The 23,604-nt window shown below is 40.4% G+C and overlaps 1 protein-coding gene and 1 long non-coding RNA gene across 2 annotated transcripts; one reads left to right on the top strand and one right to left on the bottom strand.

Moving 5' to 3' along the window:
* The first annotated feature begins 3,744 nt into the window (after positions 1 to 3,744).
* On the top strand, positions 3,745 to 21,582 carry LOC149108728 (uncharacterized). The gene is made up of 8 exons (XM_089294804.1): positions 3,745 to 4,254; positions 6,000 to 6,207; positions 6,643 to 6,953; positions 7,545 to 7,685; positions 9,691 to 10,016; positions 11,932 to 13,077; positions 18,347 to 18,614; positions 19,068 to 21,582. The coding sequence occupies exons 1-8, from the start codon at positions 4,078 to 4,080 to the stop codon at positions 19,461 to 19,463; spliced, it is 2,973 nt and encodes a 990-aa protein (XP_089150930.1). The 5' UTR covers positions 3,745 to 4,077; the 3' UTR covers positions 19,464 to 21,582.
* Positions 11,170 to 11,760, bottom strand: LOC149108729 (uncharacterized). Its single transcript, XR_016208799.1, has 2 exons — positions 11,497 to 11,760; positions 11,170 to 11,319 (listed from the first exon to the last, which is right to left on the bottom strand). It is a non-coding gene; the product is annotated as an uncharacterized LOC149108729 (long non-coding RNA).
* Positions 21,583 to 23,604: the final 2,022 nt, after the last annotated feature.

The following is a 23,604-nucleotide window of genomic DNA, read 5'->3' as shown; positions in this document are numbered from 1 at the left end:
TCAGTGTGATCTCGGATTATAAATCCTGACCCGGATCACCCCAAAGAAATTCGCCCCATTGGTCTTGTGTTAAGCGAGTGAACATGCCGAAAAAAAAAGGAGTTTTCGCCTTTGCGCCCGCCCAATATCACAGGCGACAAATGCCTGCCAAATAATCTAGCAAAATAATTATCCAGACGTGCGCTCTTTGGTCAAAGAATTTTAAACTGGCAGAAGTGTCCATTACGATACAGTTCATCGATAGATTATTCATTACACGACTCTAGTTAATTCACGGCACTAGCGTGCAGAATGAAACCGTTGCCTCAACTGGTAGGTCAACGACGAGTTCAAATGAAAGCTGTTTTGGATCGCGTTTATTACCGAAAATTCACTTGCTTGGCGCAATCAAACACATCGCGCGTTATGCCTGTCAAATTGTACTTTGGCAATATTTTCCGGACACTTGCTTAGTAGTTTGCTTTTCACAATTCTAAAACAGTGTTTTAGGCTTCGAAAGATCCTTCGGTTCCTGGCTCGGAAATTCAATTAGTACATGATTACACGCAGGACCTACAGGTCCGACCAGCTAGCCTTGTGAACTGAACACAACCAAAGGCGACAAATGATCTATTTTTGCTCAAAGAAAGCCGCACAGAAAGACGAAAGTTGTTTCCTTCTCGACTGCAAACTGAAGGAAAGTTTAAGAAGGTAAAATCTTGAGTTCTTTTAGCTGACAAAGATTTTAATAACGTAGACAATTTTAACATTTTACTTATTATGCCAAATAAAATACATTGCATGATTTAACTGCCGTTTCCGGTGAGCAACGCGCGGTAGTCCCTTGCATTCAATGTACCCAATAAGACTGAAAAAGAGGGCAAACAAGTGACCCTTGTCGTCCAGCATCTTTCGAAAAACTCCATCACGCAAAGTTGCACTGATTTAAAGCAATACAAAAGTGCTATGAGCGAGGCGTTGATTGTACAGTACATTGATCCCTTTAAATGTTAGGGAGCTTAGTCAGGTGTCTTTATCTTAGCATCAGGGAGGATAGTTGTATGACCAACAATACAGTCCGAGCTAGTGCATATAAACAAATATGCCTATCCTTTATCCGGCTGCTTTGTCTCTTTGGTAAGTCCTTTTCTCAGCGGAACTTAGATCTGGCAGATGTCTTCCCTTAGTCTCTTTTCTTTTTTCTCTCCAGCCTCTGAAATGACTCAGAACGACTGCAGATGTAAATTAACTCCCGGCAATCTTGAATCGCCGATACATTAATAAGTTTAGGGTCTCAAAATAAAAGCATTTCTCTCAGAGACAGCGAACAGTGTGGAATGAGTTCACCACAAGCATCTCTCTCAAAGCTCAAAGAGACAGCGAACAGTGTGGAATGAATCCACCCGACGGTCATTTCCGGTGAGCAACGCGCGATAGTCACCTGTTTTCCATAGGACAAACATTAACTCGTTATGCTAGTACTGAACCACGACTAAGGCATTTAATGTACCCAGCAAGACTGAAAACGAGGGCAAACCATTGTCCCTCGTCTTCCGGCAACTTTCGGGAAATTTTCGATCAGGCAAATTTGCAGATTTCTAGCAACCCAAAAATGCTGTGAGCGAAACGATGAGTGTATGGTACAATGAGATCACTTTACTTGATTAGTTTAACATCAAGAGAGAAAAGTTGACCACCGATGCAGACGACTAGCGCGTGTAAACAGAACATTATGCCTACCCTTTATCCAGCTGCTTTGTTTGCCTGCGTCAAGTCACTTTCACAGCAGATCTCAGATTTCGCAGATCTCCATTCTTTCCTTTACCAGCGGAGCCCTCGAAATAACTCAGAATGACTGCAAAAGAGGAATGTACTGTAAATGAACACCTTAGAGTCTAGGTTCATATGCCGCCGATACCTCTTTGAATTTAGTTGTCTATAAATGAAAGAATTAATGGAAAACAGACAGCGAACAGTGTCACTGATTCCAGTACAATGTACCATCACTGCCCCGTGTGCAAGCAAAAGAATTACAGGAATGAATTTACCAACCTTTAGTTGCTTTCCATTGTTTCTTTATAACTGCTGACTGTTTGCAGCACAATAGCGCCAGCAGCGGTTTTCTGAAGTGACGGCTTCTTCACGCCTTTGGAGCGACAAACGATCGGAGATTCTGGAGATCGGCCGTGTTCATTGAAAGGAACGTTTTTAACGGATTTGACCATTCGAGATACCAGTGTCATTACGTCATTGAAAATGACAGCTGCTGGTGTTATGCAATTTTTACTGGTTGATAAAAAAGATAAACCGCAACAATCTGATAATGGAGCCATCATTTTCGGGCATGGCATCACGCGCGCGTTGATTTGCATTATTTTGCAGCGCGTGGCGCTGGGAGTAAGTACGACCGCTTGCGGTTTATCGTCTCGCTGCGGAAGACTTTAGGACGGAAGCAGTTTAATTGCTTGCTTTTTCGAAAAAGTCACAGCCAGGAAAAACAAACAAGTCACGTTTTTTCCAGCTAGGGACAGTGTTTTAAATCAGTTTTTAGCCAGCCAGACGCTGAACGAAAATCCCAGCCAGTAAATGATCTAATGCTAATATTTCCCAGCCAGCGTAATTGCAGCCTGTCGAGCGGGTTTTCTGTCGAGCGGCTCCGTCGGGTACTCCTGCCGTGTTCTCACAGAAATTAAGCTTGATCATGTATTTAGAGCACATTCCAAGGAGAATTAGACTTATGAGATATTCTCATTCTCTATAAATTCTGACTCGCACAGACACACAAAATTAAGCTTTTTCTGTTACTTGCTGTGCACGTTACGAATGACCTCTCAAATGCAGATTCGAGAACGGAAAGGATAAAAAATGTAAGTTTGCGACCTTGTTGAATAGTAGAATACGCTTGAAACACTACTCGGACTTCAAGATCACTGCGAGCACATGCGGCAGTTTGAAACCGGGCAGTACGGGGTAAAATGCAGACTGAGGTTGAAAAGCAGACTGCGGACCAGGGATAAAATATAGAGTGCTGACTGCAGACCTTTGAAGTAAATATCGTTTCATTTCCATTATCGAACGCTAACCGTAAAAAAGACTAAGCTAAGCGTTATCCAGGGTAATCGGAGTTAAATTCTGCGCCTGGTTAACCTGAACAGTACCGGGGTTAGCCTGAATGTCACTTGGGTTTGCTGTTTACAGTTAGCTCTCGATGATGAATCGACTCAAAAGTCTCAGTCTTACACGTCACACGATACTTTTAAAAAGCCTGTAGCTGTCTACAATTTATACTCGGGCGGAATTTTACCCCCGGTATGACGTATGAAGTCCACAGTTAGCACTAATACTGCTCCCGAGGGGAACAGTGAATTTCGTTTCCATCGAATCTCAATGTTTCCCTCGAGGAAGTCGAAAGGAAACATTGAGATTCGATGGAAACAAAATTCACTGTTCCCCAAGGTACTAGTCATTAAGTGATTTGTCTTATAGCAAAACAAAACAAAAGCAAATTTTGGTAAACGCACTAAGATTCCAGCGACAACATCGGGCCACCTTCAACTGCTCGCTCTGATCACGTGCAATAGCAGTCAACATTTCGCGGGTAATAGCGAACTGTTTCCCGTTTGACGTCATAGTTTTCGCCATGTTGCCCGCTCATGACATGTAACGGTAAACAGTTTCATTGTTTGTGTCATGTGACCATGAACTAGCCAATGAATGGGTGCGCTGTAGCGGAAAAAACGCCAGCTATATAACAATCTGCGTCTTTGACTAAACCCCGTTCATACTTCGATTCTTCTAAGCTGCCGGCCTCAGTCAGTATAGTGACTGAACTAATTACTTAGCCGGAGCTTTTCTGTTAAAGGACGTGTCAAAGTAATCGCATGACCCTCGAACCGTTGATGTCGAATCCCCCCCGGATCAGTTTTCATAAAATGACGCAGTCATGCCCTCTGCACGCGCAAGAACTGTCACCATAAGGGACCAAAAATGGTTTACATTCCTTGAAATCTAGGCATTTATTTGCGTTAAATGACGCCTCTTACCTTTTTCCATCTTGTTATGCGATGTTCTTCGCTTAAATTCGTTTGAATTAGTAAAATGGCTGCTAGCAGAACGGAAACCATCGAAGAAATCGACGATATATCAGAAATGTTTCAAGCGATGGCGGCGCTTGGTATATCGTGTAAAGGACTGAAAACATTAGATCAGATGAAAGCTAAAGTGAAAGAAGAATTAAATCCGTCAGAAGATAAGCCTAGCTGGACGGCAGGACAGGTAAGAATTCTCCGACTCGAATGTAATTAAAATGTTATAAATTAAGATAACACAGTTAGTGACGGAAACTGTGTTTCGCATTGATGTCAACAGCAAAATCGTTTAGCAACGTTCACCAGTTGCAGTGAGATAATTGGCGTTAAACACACTGACTACCTCCATAAACTACCGGAAAGTGACGAATACCATTCAAATCAGGAATCGTTTAAGTAAAGGAGTTTATTTTAGGGTATTAGATTTGGGTAACCGTTTGGATAGGCCATGCTGGAAAGTGTTTTGTCCTAATATACGTTGTTGGCTTCGCAAGTGGATCCAGTAATGCTTCGAGACGCCCCATTAGATTCTAGAGGCTGCATGACATGTGTTTTCTCCCTAATGCTTAGTGCATAAAATTCGTTGTCAGGATAACGAAATACCAGTTTGTGCTAAAAACCACCTGAACAATGATACTAATTTCAGACTGCAGTTGTTTCCCAGAAGCAAAAAATAGTTTTCCACGAATGTAATTGAATCTACATGTACATGCAGTAAATTGAAACGTGTCAATGACAGCTGGATGCTGATTTTAAAAGGGAACTAGCTTTTATACGGAGACAGTTTGGTTTATTTCTAAGTAACTCTGCTACGAAATTGACAAAAGTGACTTGATACAAAACCTCCACATAATTGTAAGCTATAATACTCGTCCCAGTTACCGGCGTGACACGTTACTGCGGATCATTAGATATGCATCCCGATCATAACACAACCACTGAGTTAAGTTGTCGTTCTCATCAATGTTAAAAATTAATAACAAACTTTATAAGCAAACCGTGACGGCGACGCCAACGGCAATGTCACCAAACAAAAGGTTTAATGAGCAAAAAATGGCTATAGGCACGTGATTTACATATAAAATCTTTGTCTATTAAGGTGCGGTACTCTGCAAAGCAGCTTCGTGAAATGGCTAAGTTCTGCTCATAATTTTCAGGGAATATGAACCGTATCTTTTTTTGAAACTGAACGCTCTGGTCACACATGTAGTCTGAGCAAGTTTTTAGACAGATTACAGATAGGAGTACTGAACAGATCTAGACAATAGGTCACTTTCGACATATTAAAATTCAGCTTGATGGTGAGGCCTAGAGGACACAAACAAAAGAAATGAATAAACAGGTCATTCAAGTCCCTTATTTTTATATCGAAAACAGTCTATTACAAAATTCCAAGGTAAAATTTTAATCCTATTATCAGTAGACGTTGTCCTCGGCATTGCTTAAGCTCCTTATTGAAAGATGGAAGGAGAAAGCTAGTATAACCTGTATTGCAGGCCTTTTTTTCGTTGGTGAGAGGCAAATGTGTGATAATTGGCTTGTGTGTTAATCCGCTATCATGGGTTAAAAACGTAGACTATCGAGGTTACGTTACGCCAGTCTTGGACTCCTAGGACTCTCCCAGTACCTAGTCATTTTCTTCAATTCTGTCACACGTTTAGCCCTCACCTTCCCAAATAAACCTTTACTGCGGGTCTTTGTGAGTTCGAAAATGCACTGAATCTGTAGCTCCTTCCCACTAAATCTAAAAATATACTCCAACACCGCAATGAAACGTACGTAGCTTCAATTGATGCAATGTTGGATATGATGATCATAACGAGACATCAGCATCAATTAAAGTCCAATCGCCTGCGACAGACTGAAAGAGCAAATACAAATCAAGAACGCGTTTGATTTGATCAATGAATCACATTTGCTTTCTGGTTTTAGGCCTTCTCCATTTTAACAGAAGCAAGAGATGACGATGTCTTGAAAAGACAAACTTTACGTAAACTTTACTCCGATACCGAGGACTGTGTGCAAAAAATGGATGACAAAATTCTCGCTTTGCTGCAGAAGACCGTGGGCAGCATTAAAGAAAAGATAGAACATCATCAGGCACAACTGAAACGGAAAGAATACTTCCTCCTAGTGGCAGGTAAATAACACTAAGCAATAGTTTAAGAATTGTTTAATTACCAACTTCTTCCAGAAAGGATTCCAAAATTGGCATTCACACAACAAGAATTTCGTGACATCGAATCGATTGTAACTTACTCAATACTAGGCAAGTCACATAGCTTTGAACTTGTCAGTACACCATGTCTAGAAGTATTCCTGAACCTACATGTAGCAACTTGCAAATGGTTCCAGGCCTGTAAACAGCTAGTTTCTGATAAAAATGGAAAGATCTTAAGTGCAATTGAAAGTTCTAAAAAACAGGCAACACCACAAGCATTTCGTGAATTTGCAACAATTCCATCAAGATTTCACATATGTTATTCCGACGAATCGCAATTAACGTTAATTTAAACCACTAATTTAAAAAAGACTATGAAGGCCATCCAATAATAGGTGGTTAATACATTTGAAGGGGAAACAGGCTCTGGAAAAAGCAGCTTGGTTAACCTTATTCTGGGGGAGGAACTTCTTCCATATTCCGTACTCAGCACAACGTCCACCATATGCGAATTGAGATATGGAGATCAACCAAGAATCGTGGTTCACTTTAAGGACAAGGATCCTCAAACAAGGCTTTCAATTAAGGAGTTCCCTCTAAAGGATGAACCCTATGAACAAAGTTATCTTCAGCAGATCTCTCCCTATGTTCACGTGAAGAGTGATCGAGAAAAAGGTTCAATTTACAAAAAAGTTGAACTCTTTTGGCCTCACCAACTTTTGAAGGTATTTATTAATGACGTGATATAAAATTAGTCCTTTCTCATCAGTTATGTATGTCTGTATAGTTATAAAAAAATGTATGTACCCCACAAAGCAAACAGGTTCCATAGAACCCTTGTGCTCCACACATCCCATCAGCAGCTGAGCCATGTCATCACGTCATCAACATTACAGCACAATTAAAAATGTAATATCTTCCAAATGAATCGTCAATAGTGAATACACTTGGAAACATTGAAATAATAGATCATTTTACAGTTGGCTTAGTGACCTGGCCTTAGAATGGCAGCGAGGCTGCAGGTGGCTTTGTTTTGATACAGACCTCACTACTTTTTTGTGTAAATCAAGTTGTTCTTTTGCTAACTAGCTAGTTGGCATTTAAATAAGAAAAGCAGAGAGGTCTGTATCAAAGCAAGGTCACCTCCAGCCTCGCTTACATTCATGGCCAGGTAATTAAGCACACAGCTGTAAAATGGTATATTCTAAGTTTTTCATAATCTACACATTTTGTTGATCATCTCGAATGCCATCGTTGCTTCGTGAAAATAATCAGCGAAAAAATGGCAGCCCACTTTTCAATTCAATATCTTTCAGAAAGGCGTGGTTATAATTGACAGTCCTGGTATTGGTGAGTCTAACATCATGGACGAGATAGTCACACAGTATTTACCTCAAGCCTTTGCGTTCATTTATGTCATAAACAGTGCAAACGCTGGAGGAGTTCAGAAAGACAGAGTATGTATTGTCGTTGGATGAAAGTAGTGAAATTACTGAGTATTTGTAGTAATGCTATGTCTTCCTCCAATCGGCACATAAAGATCGCAGGCTTCAGAGCTAGTGCCTCAGGGATGGGTTCCAATGCAAGACCCATCCGGGCTCTAGAACGAGGGGAGCCCAGGGCGTCAGGCTCTAAGCCAAAAGCTTCAGAAACCCTGGTTTCTACGGTATTCTTAGCGTCTCCCTTGATGCTTAAGAGGCTGTCTCTGTAAAAACCGACCACTGAATTTACTTCGATCCTTGTAGCGATCCTTGAAACCTAGGTAGCATTAAAACTGCCAGCTTTTCCCTCCAGCTGTAGGTTTGTATACAAGGTACATTTATACGTTCCTCATCTGTGTCGAACCGGACGGTGACATACTTCGATGTTCTATGTATTACTGACCATTGTTTTCCTCGAAGCTGGTTTAATCCTGTAAAGTCCTCTTGAGAGGTTTGTAGAAGCACTCTTTTGGACAACTCTCGGGACACACACATGTATGAAGAGTAAACGGTGATCCGGGGATCCAAGGAAGGATCGATAAATGCCACGGTCATTTTGTGTTAACAACAGGTATTTTAGTTCCCAATCTTCTCGAGAGTATCACATCACTGATTCCCGTGATACTCACGGGAAGATTGGGAACTAAAACACCTGTTGTAAACACAAAATGGCGGTGGCTTTTATCAATCCTTCCTTGCATCTCCGGATCACCGTTTATTCTTCATACATGTATGTGTGCCGAGAGCTGTCCAAAAGACTGCTTGTACAAACCTCTACATGATTAAACCGGCTTCGAGGAAAACAATGGTCAGTAATACAAAGAACATCGAAGTATGCGACCGTCGCGTTCGACACAGATGAGGAACGTTTAAATGTACCTTGTATACAAACCTACAGCTGGAGGGAAAAGCTGGCAGTTTTAATGCTACCTAGGTTTCAAGGATCGCCACAAAGGACCAAAACTTTAATCTTGAAGCCAGGTAAGAGATTTACGTGAATTTATCGGAGCACTTTACGGAGGCGAATATGTTAGTTACCCACTGAAGTATTTTCAAAATTTCCTGAATTTTAAGCGGTCGTTAGTTTTGAAACCCTAGTGGGCAGACAAATTTTATTGTTGTTTTAAATTAATGTAGTTCAGCAGTTTTAAACAGGTGCCACATTTTTAAAACGTGCCTTCAAAGTAGAGCTATTTCGTGTTTGGTTCAAAACTCGATTTAACGCGCAGAAAATCTTCTTTTAACCGTTGAAGGAACAACATTGAATGATAATTGCAACGTGGCTAAACAAACTGCTATGATATATCTATAGTTGAAAAAAAGAATTGGGACTTTTGAGCGAATATTTTTTTTTTTTTTACTGAGAACGCCGGCAATATGTGCTATTTTTCCAGTTTCGGCAGGCAAGCAACTTGTGCCGAGCGGACCGAACTTCAATCAGTCATAGAAAAATTCAGTTAGAATTTTTAATCAAATAAAACTCATTTTAGTGATTGACTAGGTAAGGGCTTCGAAATCCCAGCTTATGAGAAAAATCGAATTTTCGAAGTAAATTCAGTGGTCGGGTTTTACAGAAACAGCCTCTTAAGAGTCACTAAATAATATTTATATACGAAGACCTGATTGATCATCGCAGTTATACACACAACTTAAGCAGTTGTGAAATTAAAGCCTAAAAAAAATTCAGGCCTGAACGGGATTCGAACCCATGACCTCTGCGATACCGGTATAATCCTCTACCAACTGAGCGAACAAGCCATCTGGGAGCTGGTCAGTGTGTGAGCTCGTAATATACCCGTAGATGATGAAGAATACTGTTGACCAGCTCCCAGATATACCTAAAGCTGCAGCGCAAGCACGGTATTTTGTGACTAATCACACTTGCATTACAGTTATATACGTGTTTTAGATACCCACAGGCGTAATATTCCATTGAACAAAAAGTGCCGGCATGCTAAATTATGTTATTTTTGATTTGCAGCTTGAAAAGCTGCTGGATGACGTAAGAAAGGTGACTCTTGAGGGACAGAAAGAATCAGTGGCATCCCAGTGTGCTTTGTTCGTATGCAACAAATGGGACCAAGTTCCGGAGAAAGAAGTAAAAGAGGTCCAGAATCACGTGATCAAGAAGCTGAAGAAGTGTTGGCCAGGTCTTGATCCCAACTCACAGATAATCTATATGTCAACAAAAAACGCCAGTGTTGCTCAGAACCACGGAGTAATTACTGAAGATTTTTTTTCCCTGATGAATGGCGTGAGGTCGATGGTTTTGAAAAGCATTGAAGCCCGGCTGGAAATGCACTGGAAGTAAGCATTTTAGCATTTACTGTTAAGTTGTCAATTTTAAAAACCAATATGATAAATTACTAGGATATAAGATTATGATATATTAAACAATTAGATTGTGAGCTCGAGATTTCTATCGCTTGATAGTTGACGAGGGTGCAGCCCGAGTCAACAATCAAGCATAGAAATCGAGAGCGAATAACCTAATTGTTTTCGTATAAATCTAGTAGTCGGTCCAAATTTTATCGTAATCCTCTTTACCGACACCTCGAAAATATATAAATGTTGACCAAAAACATTTTGTAGACATCCTCTCTAGATAAATAATTAGCAAGGTGTGGTGCAATTTAACCAGGAAACATACTAAGACTGTTAAAATTTTGTTTACGTTTTCGTTAACCGAGGTTTGTGTTGTGATACATTTTAAATAACATTCTTCGCCTGTGTTTACATAGTTTTTAAACAAACAGGAGTATCTTTGCACCTTTTAAAATACTTCCATTACATCATTCTTGGTACGATTCCGAATCAGAATTCATGGATTTCGGATGAAACGCAACCGACTTTAACGAACGCACGGGGTGGTTGAATTAAGTTTTTTTTTTACAATATACTGGCTCTTTTACAGCTTTCAGTTCTATCTCGGCATTTGATCAAAATTAGGGACCTTAAGATACGAGGACAGGAAGGCCAGGACGGCAACGGCAGTGGACGCGGGAAACTTTCGCGGGTCCCGTCGTGTCGCCAAAAACAAAATGCTTAAGATGTGCATTTTCGCAAAGGACGGCGACGTCAATAATTGGAACCTCGTACAAGCTATTCACAGAAGCAATGACATCCATTAGACTATAAAAGAGATGATAGAAATCTTATCCTATTAGGCTTAAACGATAGTGAACAGCGATGCTGAATTTCTTTTTCTTTATAAGCGAAGCAAACATCTGTCAATATTTTAATAGAGAAACCATAATTTCCGTATGAAAAAATTAAACGAACAATCTGATCGACCTGCTTCAGATGGCTTTTTACCACTAAAGCGTTTGGGAATTCTGTCGCCGAAGAATCCTGACTTTTGTTGAACGTTTCAATTTCCATCTGTAATTGTAACAAGCATTATAAAAATCAAACAAACGTTGCATCAAATTCTGGGTAGTATAAAAACAACAACTAAACATCAGTTTGAAAATGTGTATTTTATTTGCTCGATAGATGCTCCATGGCATTCATTCTTACAACAATTTATCAACTGTACTTACACTGTTGTATTCTCAATGCATAGAGTTTGTATTGAGCTTGCACACTCGTGATAGCGTCTGCACAGTGGCTGCAGAAACACAAACGAACAGACGAGGAATATTTTTACTCACATTTTCGTATCTCAGCGTAGTATTCTACGCTACAATCACGAAAACTGTGAACGCTATAAACATATCTATCAATATAACTGAAAATAAAGGCGATTGGAACAGTTATCGGGGCAAAACAAGTGCAAAATACTCACGTCTTCGATACGACGGCTAGTCGGGCGAAATGGCGTCCTCGACGAGATGAGGACGGCAGAGAGATTAGGCGAGAGTTCTCGTGCGCATGCCCGGTTGAGTCAATTTACTTCCGGTAGCCGTCCTAGCTCGTCCCGTGCTGGTATCTTAAGGTGCCTATTATCTGTTGGACAGAACTTTAAAAATGCCATGTGATTAAAAGGAAACATGTGAGATGTTTCACAAAGGAAGTTGGCGCAAAACTAATTCGTGGGTGGTCCATTGTAGCGTCCTTGTTGTAAACTGATTCAGTCGCTCGGACAACAAGCGAGATTACTCCTTCGCAACACCTGATAGTTAAACACTATTCCGAAGCTTTAACTTGCATACATTTGTATGTTCGCTTGGTAGAAACTGTTCATTTAAATAATATACTTTTTATTATTATTTTATTGTAGATGGCTGGATTACTTTCTCTCAAGGATAGTTTATCAAGCAAAAGCTTTTGTGATGAACGCCTCCAGAGACCAGGACAAAGTCACCAACAAATTGGCTTTAATTATCTCTCGTTTGATGCGAATTGAAGAAAAACAAACCGAAGTCATGGAAGAGCTTCATAACTACTTGAAGGCTCGTGTCAGAGTTGCTGTCCAGAAGCTCAGTGAGTATCTTAACTCAGACGATGCCAGAAATCGCTTCACCACGTGGACCTTAGACGAAGTTCCAATGGCAGAGAGCTCCTGGGAAGTGACTAAAAGCAACATCGCGAAAGCGTTAAACAATCGGCTGCGAGAAATCATCGAACTTTGGGAAGAAGATAACCAAGTATTTTCGGATGCTCGCCAGTCCCTTTTACAACACTTTCAGCAAAAATACAATTTTGTTGAAGGGCAGCTGCGGAATCTCCAGGGTGCTGTCACAGATGATGACGTCGACGTTCCAGAAAGTATGCCAGCTGATGAAGGCTTCACTATAGCAGAAAAGGTTGTCATCGGCGTCACTAGCCCAATATGGGTTCCTCTTACCCTAGTTGCACTGGTAATTGGTGCCCCTGTGGTGGGAATACTGTCGATTAAAAGCAAGATAGAAGATAGAAGTAGGATCAAGAAATACGAAAGAGACAAATGTGCTTTTATGGCTGAAACAGCTGCAGACTACCTCGATGATGTTACAGACGAAAGCGTGCTCAAGGTGTTTGTGAAGGACCAACTGAAAGAAGCTAAGCTGTGTCTAAAGCAAATTGAAGCCCGTATTCCCGAGCTGATCGAGGGTGACAAGATGTTATTTAAACAACTCCGTGATGAAGGCCGTTCAAAGGAAGAGATAAAGGATTTGTACCAACCAGTCATGGATGAAGCTTCTGATATCAGGGGACATCTGGCGGTATTTGCATTGAAAGAAATCCGTGCCATTGAAATCAGCAGCAAGGAGTTAGACTGGAAAGAAGACAAGCCCTCCCGTCTTGGATGTGGTGCATTTGCCACTGTGTATCAAGGGAAGATGAGAAAGCAAGGGAAGGAGCAAACTGTAGCATTAAAGGTTTGCAGCGACGTGCTTGATTTCAAAAATGCAAGCCTCATCATGGCGGAAGTAGAACTTTTGAGGTAAGTGATTTAAGAGTCTGTCCACGAGAGGACCAGGCAGGCGTGACACATACCATCTCACCGATTTCTCTCAAACGTTCACAGATGATTAAAGTGCCACTAACCCCCAAAATTTTTTTTCCTTTAATAAAATCTACTAGTTTCCCTGATTACTTCCGTATCAAGAAATGGTCTATTGTTCCGGCTCAACATCACACGTTCAGCAAAAATGAATAGCCCTTCGTTCTTGGTAACCCTGAGGGACTTCGTCGGAAGCCAAACCAAAATCGTCGCCGTTGTTCGGAAAACTTTCGGCAGAACAATTAAGCTGCACTTGGGGTGGGCAGCGTAATTTTTTCTCTCGTAAAGTCAATTCTCACCGGTGTACCCCAAGGCAAATTGACCGCCGCTGTGCGCATCGAGGTGATCACAATTCAAAAACTAATTATCCACATGTGTCGCATTCGGACCACGTCTCTCTAAATACAACCCCCGGTTTAAATCCCTTTTTATTCTAATTCCGACTCGTTTTAATAGGTATGCTGCTGAAAACATTCTTTGTCTGTCATTCGTGCGGCGTTACAACTTTTCTGCTTTTTATTAAGTCGACCGCGCGGTGGTTAGAGTGAAGAATGCGTGACTGAAATTCTGTTTTTGCGCGTATAAATCTTTCTCTGAAACCTGGCAATCGTCATGGAAGTTATTCGTTTTCAATTTTTTGAGTGTTCGCGGAGCGTCCAGATTAATTTTGACTCAACTGTTTTCAGTCGAGCGCGCGGCACTTTATAAACGAGGTGTGACTTTTTAGTTGTGAAAGAGCGCCGTTGTTTTCAATCAAGCTCGCAGCAAACGAAGGTGTGATCTTTTCTTTAGAACAACTATCAGTCTGGAAATGAAATAAGGTATCGAAGAGTTTTAACTTTTTAGCAGAGCGCACACATCTTAAAACGTGTCAGCAAATATCGCAATGAATAATCCTCAAGCACGTTATAATCTAGTGTATTTTGTCGTATGGTAATTTACGGCGTTCTTTCAATTTTTGGCTTTAAAGCAAACTGTTTTCAATGATCTGATCGTTATTATCAACTGAGCTTTGTCGAAGTTACATCTCCCTGAGCGAAAATGTCGAAATACTACAAAGTGTCAAAAATATTGGCTGTAAGGTCCGTTGACGGCCGAAAAGAATACCGAGTGAGATGGAGCGGTTTCGGAAGTGCGGCTGATAGCTGTGGCCGAATGCTCGACTGAAAGCAGTCTCTCCTCCTGCTTTTCAATCCGTGGGTCGAACACGGAAACAGCGGGAGCGCGAAGCGAGCAGCTTTGCCGCTCGATTATCGCGCTCGCTATTTTCGCGTTCATCCTACACTGATCTTATGGGTTTTAGCCTGCAATCTAGCCAAATGCGAACTTCACTTTCACTCCCACGCGTGGTGAGTTTATCAGGTTAGAGCAATTTTAAAGCAAAAAGATGCCTTACTTGTCGACAGCTTTTACTTTCACTTTTAAATACATGTGTACAACCGTCACCCTACCGGCCACCCCACCGCAACTATTTGCACCGACAGGATTATACCAATACCATCTCCCCTCGGGAGAATTTGTCTTCCATTCAGTCTTTCCGATCGTTTAAATTTCGCGCTCGTATGGTAATCGGAAATTTCAAAAACTCCCGCGGGCATTTAGAAGCTTATACCGCCATTGTTCAAAATGACCATATAAGACCAATTTTAGGTCTTATACCAATGCCTATTGTTATCAATGTTGAGCCGGTTTTCTTGATACGTTCAGCGAAAAAATTATCTCGATTGATAAAATCCCTGCGTTTCTACAAGCGTTTAAACATGTAATTTCTATGTTCACGACCGCGCAAGGTGGGATCTGGGTCGGGCTACTAGTGACGTCACCTCGTGAACCGGGCTAAAACGCTCAAGAGACTTTTGACTGAGCTTCGAGGGCAGTCAGAGCATTTTCGGGGTTTTTGTGATTCATATTTTATCAAAACTGGACAAGAACTTTAAGTGAAAGAACTGTATCATCTAGCATTACAATTCGGAGTCTAGCTACGATTTGGACGGCTGCGAAGTACATATTTTTTTTCCTTTTCGAAGTGCGGGTCGCCAGTCGAGATCGCCGCGTTGTATAATTATATTAAGGCCGGGATCGACAATTTGCCGGGCCATTTGGGTTATAAGGGTACAAACAATGACTGAAGAGTTAGCTTACAGCTCTTAAAGGGTTATAAAGATGTCAATGAACACGAAGAGTTGGTAATTTGACTTTACAGAACGTGCAAATTTCGGAGTGACAAAACACTTTTACATTCAAATATTAATTTCCCCCGAAATACAAGTTAAAATGCGATGCAGTCGTAATCCACTCCTGCCTACTTCTCCAAATCATTGATTGAAAATAGTTTTAACATAAGAGATAAGCAGAGATGTCGGCAAACAATCTTCGAAGGTGAGGTAACTTTTTGCTTCGTTATTGTCGGCCGACCGTAGAATATGCACATTCAATTACTGTGTACGAACACGACCTACACAAATTTGCATATTCCGTACTAGTGAAATCATGGAAAATCCTTCGACAAGATCTTGAAAAGAGGTTCAGTATACTTCCAGTTAAATGAATGCATTTCTACTTCACTGTTATTTTGAATGAAACGTCCATTTTACGCACGCTAATAACCTGGGAGTCCTCGACTTCTTAGTTTGCGTTTCGGTTGACTGATAAGCGCATTCTTCTTTCAGCACAGTAATCTCCGTCGGTAGCTACAGGGTCGAATCTTAATCGTTTGTTTCACTTTCCTCGTATATTTATAAATGCTTGATCCATTCTAAGTTTGTAATTTAGATGTATTTCGTTCCTCGAAGACGAAACTCCAAGAGCAACACAATTTTGTATTCGGAATGGCCATTGAGAAACACGGCCAGATTACAGGCGACCTCCGACGTGCGTGTGTTTTTATTAAAATCCACAAATACATAGCTAGTTCATCAGTTCGAAGCCTCAACAATCTTCTTCGCGTCGTTGTAGAACGTGAGTTTAGTTTACTATTCGTTTAGACAAGTCAAGTCTCTATTTCAAAACGCGATGCGTTTAATTTACCGTGTAATTTCGTCACCTATAGTTTCGTCTGGGACTCGCGTCGGAGGATCGTTTGCGCTCGAAATAGTCAGATGGCTCGCAGCTTATCCCAAATTCGTGTCTTATGTGGTACCTTGACAATTTCAAGCTTTCCACTAGAGATAGAGAAGAATATACAGGCCATGAAAATCTCTAGGTTTTTACAGTAGCGGCGAACCCGAGATCGAAGAAATCCTCAATGGCTCCCCGGCGTTAGCTTCGCACAGATCAGCCCACTTCTTTGGTCGTTTTCTCGTTTCTGGCAGAGTTTCATCGAGATAGAGGTATCGAATGAAGAGGAATACTCTATTCTACGCATCCTGTATTACTACAGCCTCCAACAACATATCTTCCTTGCATTCTGCAGCGATTTTGACACACACTATCGCATGTTCGCATACATTCTTCTCAGAAGCAAAATATTGTTATTCCCGAAGTGACGTCAAAAGCCAACTCGTCCCATTCTCCGCTATTCCTCGGTCGTGAACATGGAAAAGGGCAAATTTGCAAACTTTAAAAATTCATAGAAAATTAACGAAAAGAGCTAAAACGATAATTTTTTCGCAGTGGTGATCAGGAGAAAAAGGAAATTTATATTAGCGAAAAAAAATTTTTGGGGTTAGTGGCACTTTAAGACCATTAAGTTATTCAAGAGTCCAAAGTAATTTCCGTTGCCGGTCAATCCCTGGGTTATTACTGCTTTCACATGCTTAAAAGCTGAATTTCCTTGGAAGCTTCTGAGTTTCTTTACCTCGCCATTCATGTATATTGAAGGAAGAATAGAGAAGAGATTGCCATGTATTGCAGAGCTCATTCAGGAGCAGGCACCTTCAGGATTGTCAGTAACGCAACATATATCCGCTATTGTTAATCTGGAGTGGTCTTTACACTTCACTGAAATAATCCACTGGAACTGAAACACAGCCAGCTGCCTACATTGTACTTTAAAAATTGATTTAGGAAAGTACTGGACTTGGCATTCCATAAATTTCATATTTAGTAACCTGGAGTTATCCGGGTCATTCTGATCATGATGCATCAAACTACTCAATCCACTCTGGACAAGGATTTATCGGTCTCCTTGATGCACCATGATTCAATTGATCTTGATTAATCGTTAATCCTGATCCGGATCATCCCAAAGGAAAGCACCCTTACAGTCTTCACAAACTACTCCCCGGTTTTCAAAGGTTTTCTATAGAGTTCTTAAGAATATAATCTGTGAGGCTGTGAGAAATCAACCAGACTGTAAATAATTTTCCCAACATCAGGATGTTGATGTTGAATGGTTATAGTGGTCAATGTGCTTATCTACACCTGGAAGAAAAAATATTTTAAATAAACATTGTAGGCTTAAAGACCAGAACTGGCAGTTGCAGACCAGTTGGATATTACAGTAATGACCGAGGAGTTGCAGTACGGTCTACTGGGAAACAAATCCAGGTTAATAGTGGTTAGAGCGGGACGGCGGGAGTGGGCGGGACCCTCACGGGCGACGTCCGGATTTCACGCCCGGAGCCTCAACCTCCTCGACCACGCTGCCTTTACATGAATAACAACCCTCGGACAAAAGCTGAGCTAGTCTGTCAATCTAAAAGTACCGGATACCAGACTTGTCGCGGACGACGGAGATTCTTAGCGAATTCAATGTGATCGAAATCCCTTTAAGCCCTCTTTTCAAGGTCCTTCCCCAAAACCTGTTATGTGATTTCAATATATATTTACAAATACTTTTTTACAGTTATGGCTATCGCAATAGCCCTTATCTACAGATGGCATATTCGGTACTCATTTGCAATGTGAATCGTAACTAAAGGTTGAATTGCAGATTTTGCAAGCCCGGTGCCGCGTTTAGCAACCCAGGAACAGAATAATTAGCGGAATTAATGACACAGGGTCCAGTGGCGAAGTGGGTAATTGCGAATTAAACTCAACCGTTTCGTTCTTTCATATCTTTCGATCTTGTTTGGAGTTTAAGCTGTTGTTAGACGCTATTTTATGAGATTCAGAGTAATCGGTTTGTCGCGGGTGTGTATGGCAGATGAATTAGTAAGGAGCATAAGATTAGACAGAAAGACACATGAGAGAATATGACAGTTTTTATAAAGCCAATTTTGCAATACTTGTATCCATATTGCGTGTTTTTTTTCATTCTGTTCGACAGAAAATTGGAGCATCCCCACACTGTAAAGTTTTATGGCACATCCCTTCTCAAGAGCGCGAACACCACAAGAGTGATCCTGGTAATGGAAAAGTGCAAAGGAAACTTGAAGAGTCAGATCTTCGATCACCCAGAGGCAGCTCCAGCAAAAACCACGAATCCTGCTGTCATTAAAAAAGTATATCAATGGGCGAAGGAGATCACTGAAGCTCTTGCGTTCATTCACAATCAGGGAGTTGTCCACAGGGACCTCAAGCTAGAGAACATCTTGGTATGAGGCTGAACTTTGTGTATGGCAATTTAAAAATAATGACCGAAATATTGTTCAAAACCTTAATTTTTTAAATGGCCTCAGGGAAAAGGAAAAACATGTAGTGCTTTCTGCTTGATGGTTTGTAAATTAAATGAAAAAAAAAAAAAGGAAATCTGTCTTAATTCGAGTTCAAAAAGGCAAAACGCCAAACTTTGAAACGTAAACTCGAGTGATATATTTAATTCTTTCTTGTTTCAAGAACAAAGGAGTACATACACATGTATACTTTACACTTATGTTGGATGCTGTTAAGAGGAGGAGTGGGAAGTGGGGAGTGAGGAAAACACGTACTTTTCATCAGATACCGAAAGTATATAACACTAAACTATGTTTTATAGGAGTTCCTTAAGAGAAATTGTTCACTTTACCAAGTACAGTAAAACTACAGGTGTTCCTTCTTTTACATTCAAGCTATCAGAGGAAAACTCAGTGAAGATAACTGATGTTGGCGTTTCTAAAGACGTAAAGGATATCACGGGTACTTTGGCGGGGACCCTTGTGTACATCGCACCGGAAGTGTTTCATTCCAAGTTATATGACAGCAAAGCAGACATCTACAGCTTTGGCATAATACTTTGGGAGATGTGGTACGGGCGGCAGGCCTTTGCTGAATTCACGGGGCCGATAACAGCTTTTTTTAGTTTGGTGGATGAAGGCTACCGTCCGAAAGATGTGGAAGGTGGAATAAAGCCTCCAGCCCGCTTGAAACAATTGATGAGCCGGTGTTGGGATGGAAATCCAGAGCAACGCCCTTCTGCAGAGATTTGTAATCAAGAACTTACTAAACTGTCTCAGCAGGTTGTATAAATTTTGATTTCGGTTTTGTAGGGTTTTTTACATTCGGAAGCACTGAGACAGCACTTTTATCAAAAATAAGTTAGAACATTGATTAGCCTTTGATACTGAAGTAAGGTCGATTGGCTTTCGAAAAAGGGGCGCAGGATAGATCTGTTTGGCCCACAATCAAACCAGGTCATCTTTATCCAATAGACTCTTTTAAAACAAGGCGGAATAATTTACTGTCTTAATGTATATAATTTATCAGGAAGGTATAGTTCCTGGGCATTTTGGGTTTATACATCCCTCTCGTTTCGGTCTGGAGCAATAATCAGTGTGTTTCGAGAAAAGAAGGGGCAGCTAGATACGAACTTTAGTTTTGCGCCACATTTTCCATTGACACAACGGAATTTAGCTTGTGATATAGAGATCGTTTGCCTTGAGCACATAAATTAGGCAGAAAAACTCTTTCAAACTGAATAGAAAGTATTTTTGCAAGTAGAGATCATTTATGAACAATAGGAATAGAGGAAGAAAGTTGCATTGTAAACAATATATACTAATATAAAATAATGGTACCTTTCTGAGAATGTTATCGCTTTGTCCATGCAAGTTTTAATATTATGTCGGGACGAATTTTAGGATATGTTTGGGATCTATTTGATGTTTGTTTAATTGGCATTGTTTTCATTTGATATTTACTCGAGCGACATTTATTCATATTTGATTAACCGGTATTTCATTCGTTCAGGAATTTCCCCTGCCATCGATAGAACTGATTATGACGGGACATATTCCCTGATATTCTTTCAGTACTTCGATTTGCTTGTAGGAGAGGATTTTCCTATTTCTATTATTGTGGGTTCGTTTTTGGGGAATAAAACATATCAATGGTATTTACTAAACCTTAACAGTGTGTAAAAAAAATGCTTAAGGGATCATTTTAGGGACTTATCGTGAAAATTATCAAAGGGTTAATAAAACACCAAGAAAAGAAATATGTTTTTTTGAGAAAAGTTCGGAGCTCCGTTCTATGTTAATTTTAGCCAACAATCAAAGGTTAAACGAAAAGAAAACATCGAAAAGATGCTAATAGCTTTTGGAGGAAACTCGTTTGTGGTTCACTTTTAGATACTTCTAGATTGTGAGAGTCTTGTGTGTTTATCGTAGCTAACTGTGTCTCAACAGCTTTTCTTTATGTTTTGGCTTACAAGAGCGTTTACAGCATCAGAACCATGTTAACTGTTCATACGAATGTCCTGGAATTTGGATTATTTTAAGTTTAGTTAACGATTTCGTAATGTCTTCGGACAACCTACGCTTAACTTCAATCTTACGGCTAAACTCTGAGAAAGGATTTAGCTGGACATATTCTACGTACAAGCACGTATTTCTTCCATCATTATTGAGGTCTACTTTAATCTGCGTATCAGGACAAACAACCAAACTTCAACGAACTCTATTTCCGTTGCCATTTACGTTACTTTCATTTAGGAAACAAACATTAGCTAACATTACATCCGAAAACGTGATTTCAGCTGGCGTGCCTCCTGAGACGTAATATCCTTAAAGATAAAAATTTACTTTAGGTTGAATCCAGGTCACACATTTATGCATAATGAGGAGTTTTCTAAAACTCATTAAAATCTTGTTGACCCCTACATTTCTAACACCTTCGAGGTCCTTTGTTCTCAATTCGTGAGTTTAAACTCAATTTTCTATGCTCTTTCAGTGTAAAACTTAATTCACTTTTCATCAGGACCTACACCAAAATCATAGTTAGTTTTCTGTCTGTTTACTTTCTTTTTTATTCATTCCTTTGCATAGAAATCTCTTGGAATACAGATTTTTGCAAAAGTAAACATACCAAGATATGATGATGAAATCTATTAGTTTGGGCAACTCGAACAGCTGAAGTTACCTTTTATGCATAACAAAGATATTTGATTTAGTTAGTTTTGGTAAATTAGGTTTCTCTGACATAAATATGAGTGCAGCTTATACCGACTTGACTGGTGATTCACGTGTAACTTATGCCAACTTCACTGGTAAAAAGACTTGCAAAACCTTGAAGACGTTTGACAGACTTAGCCACCTCTGTAAGCCTGACGATGATACCCAATAAAGCCTACGCTGTTGTGAAACAAAATCTGCTTCGTGACAATTAGGAAAATTTCCCGCCGTACAAACACTTTTAGAAAATTTTCCCTGTGATTAATTTTTTCCGACAATTTAAAAACGGTGTTCTTCTTACCCGAACATTGATATCAAAAGGCTGGAACCCTATCAAACAAATCTCTGCTTTGATCAGTCAACTTCCCTTCTGAAGAACCATGATGTAATCCCCTGGTACACAGGTCTAGAATCAGGGAGCAAGAAATGTCGAAAGTGAAATGTCTACCCTTTGCTGGTTAAATTTTCGGCGTCGTCAATCGAACAAAACCGGATGAAAATTCAATCGAACTCCACGCATTTGTTTGACTGCCGATTTCCCCAGCAATCGAACACAATCGAATTGGACATTTTTGGGCGAGTTCGATTACCTAACCAATTGGAAAAATTGAACCAATCGAAAAAAACCGGTAATAAAAATATCTATAAGCACTGCAGTCTTACTAGAATGAGATAATTGTAAACTGAGAGATTTCCCTGTTAGAACTAAGTGACCCAACTGCAAAGAATATATACACATTTTAAATTAAGTCAAATGCTTATTGTCTTAAGTGCTTTGAAGTTCAATCCTACACAGACCTATTTGACCTCAACGCCCTGTTTGAAACCAAATGAAATCGGTTTGGAATGCCAAAGGATGGATCAATCTAGAGTTCGACTGCGGACCCAATCCAAATCAATCAAACGATTGGAGTTCGATTAGATTCGATTGTACAACTGTTCGATTTTTGAATTTTAGATTGTGTTCGATTGGCAAAACGTTTGGGTGAGTTCGACGATCTATCGGAAATGCTTGATGCTATGAAGGCGTTTGGTATTTCGTGCAGTGGATTAAAAACACTGGATGAGATGCAGAGCTGGCAACAGTAAAAAAACCATTTAGCAGCGCTTCGAACTTCCATGAAAGCTACCGGCAGCATTGCAATTATTTGCACTCCTGCATAGTTTAATACGAAGCAAATTTTAGTATATATAAATATATCCAGTAGTCTCGACTAGGTCGATTGATTGTAGATCAGGAGCCATAATCGGGGACGGAGACCGTAAGTCTTGGGATCCGCGCGCACCTATGATATGGGACAATTTTTCTATTTTTAGAACAAATTGCGCCATCCTGACGTCATATATCCGCGCGGAACCGCGCACGTGTCGGGGGCTCTCGCGCGGATGTTGTCACGTTGAGTGATCAAATGGTGAGAGCTGCGAGATTCTCTTGCAGATTTTTCACAGCGATGGCAGGGAATAAGGCAGGGAATAAGAACCAGGACTCTTATATGTAGTTTTATGCTCTGAGCTAATGGAAAAGGTGAGTTTTTTTTATTTTTTTTCGCGCTGTGAATGAATAATATCTGCTCGCGCTAGTTGTACGCGTCAGTTTTTCGTTTGTTTTGTGAAGAAAAGTTATGTAAGAAAACTCTTTACTCTGGGTATCGAGTTGATTTGTGAGTTTCCCAAAAAATGCTTAATCATAACCAAACCCTGTTTTTGATAGTTTCTTATGGTTTCTGTTTGCTTGGCGAGTTTGCAAAAGTTTTAAATTCGATACTGTCTTACTTCACTCAAACTGGAGAAGCTTACGACGAAACTACTTAAGCAAAATTCCAACAGACGTAAACGCGTTGAGTTGTGGGCCAAAAACATGACAAAATTTCGGGAATTTCGGACGCCATTTCCCCCGCGCGACATCCGCAAAAATCCTCGCAGCATGTACGCGCGTGTGCGTCAGGCGATGGCGTAATTTGTTCTAAAAATAGAATTATTGTCCCATATCATGGGGACAACCCCAATACTAGAAATGGCGCGCGCTTACGGTCTCCGTCCCCGATTATGGCTCCTGTTGTAGATCCATTTTTTCTTCGTAGTTTATTGATTGTTTTGCGATGAATCTTTTATACTTAATTAATTGGCTAGAGTAGTCGTCATTTGTTTTTGGTGGAGAAAATATTGACACACCTCAGTGAACTACCAGAAAGTGAAAAATGCCATTCAAATCGGGATT

The sequence above is a fragment of the Orbicella faveolata genome, unplaced genomic scaffold (assembly GCF_042242905.1).
Source record: "Orbicella faveolata isolate gen_17 unplaced genomic scaffold, um_ofav_v1 contig_25, whole genome shotgun sequence".
In the NCBI taxonomy this organism is placed as follows: Eukaryota; Metazoa; Cnidaria; class Anthozoa; order Scleractinia; family Merulinidae; genus Orbicella; species Orbicella faveolata.
This window is presented reverse-complemented; position numbering and strand designations above follow the sequence as displayed.

Coding starts and splice junctions, on each gene's coding strand:
- LOC149108728 (XM_089294804.1), top strand. CDS start 4,078: ATGGCTGCTAGCAGAACGGAAACCATCGAAGAAATCGACGATATATCA. Junction 6,954..7,544: donor GGCCTCACCAACTTTTGAAG/GTATTTATTAAT, acceptor AATATCTTTCAG/AAAGGCGTGGTTATAATTGA. Junction 7,686..9,690: donor GAGGAGTTCAGAAAGACAGA/GTATGTATTGTC, acceptor TTTGATTTGCAG/CTTGAAAAGCTGCTGGATGA.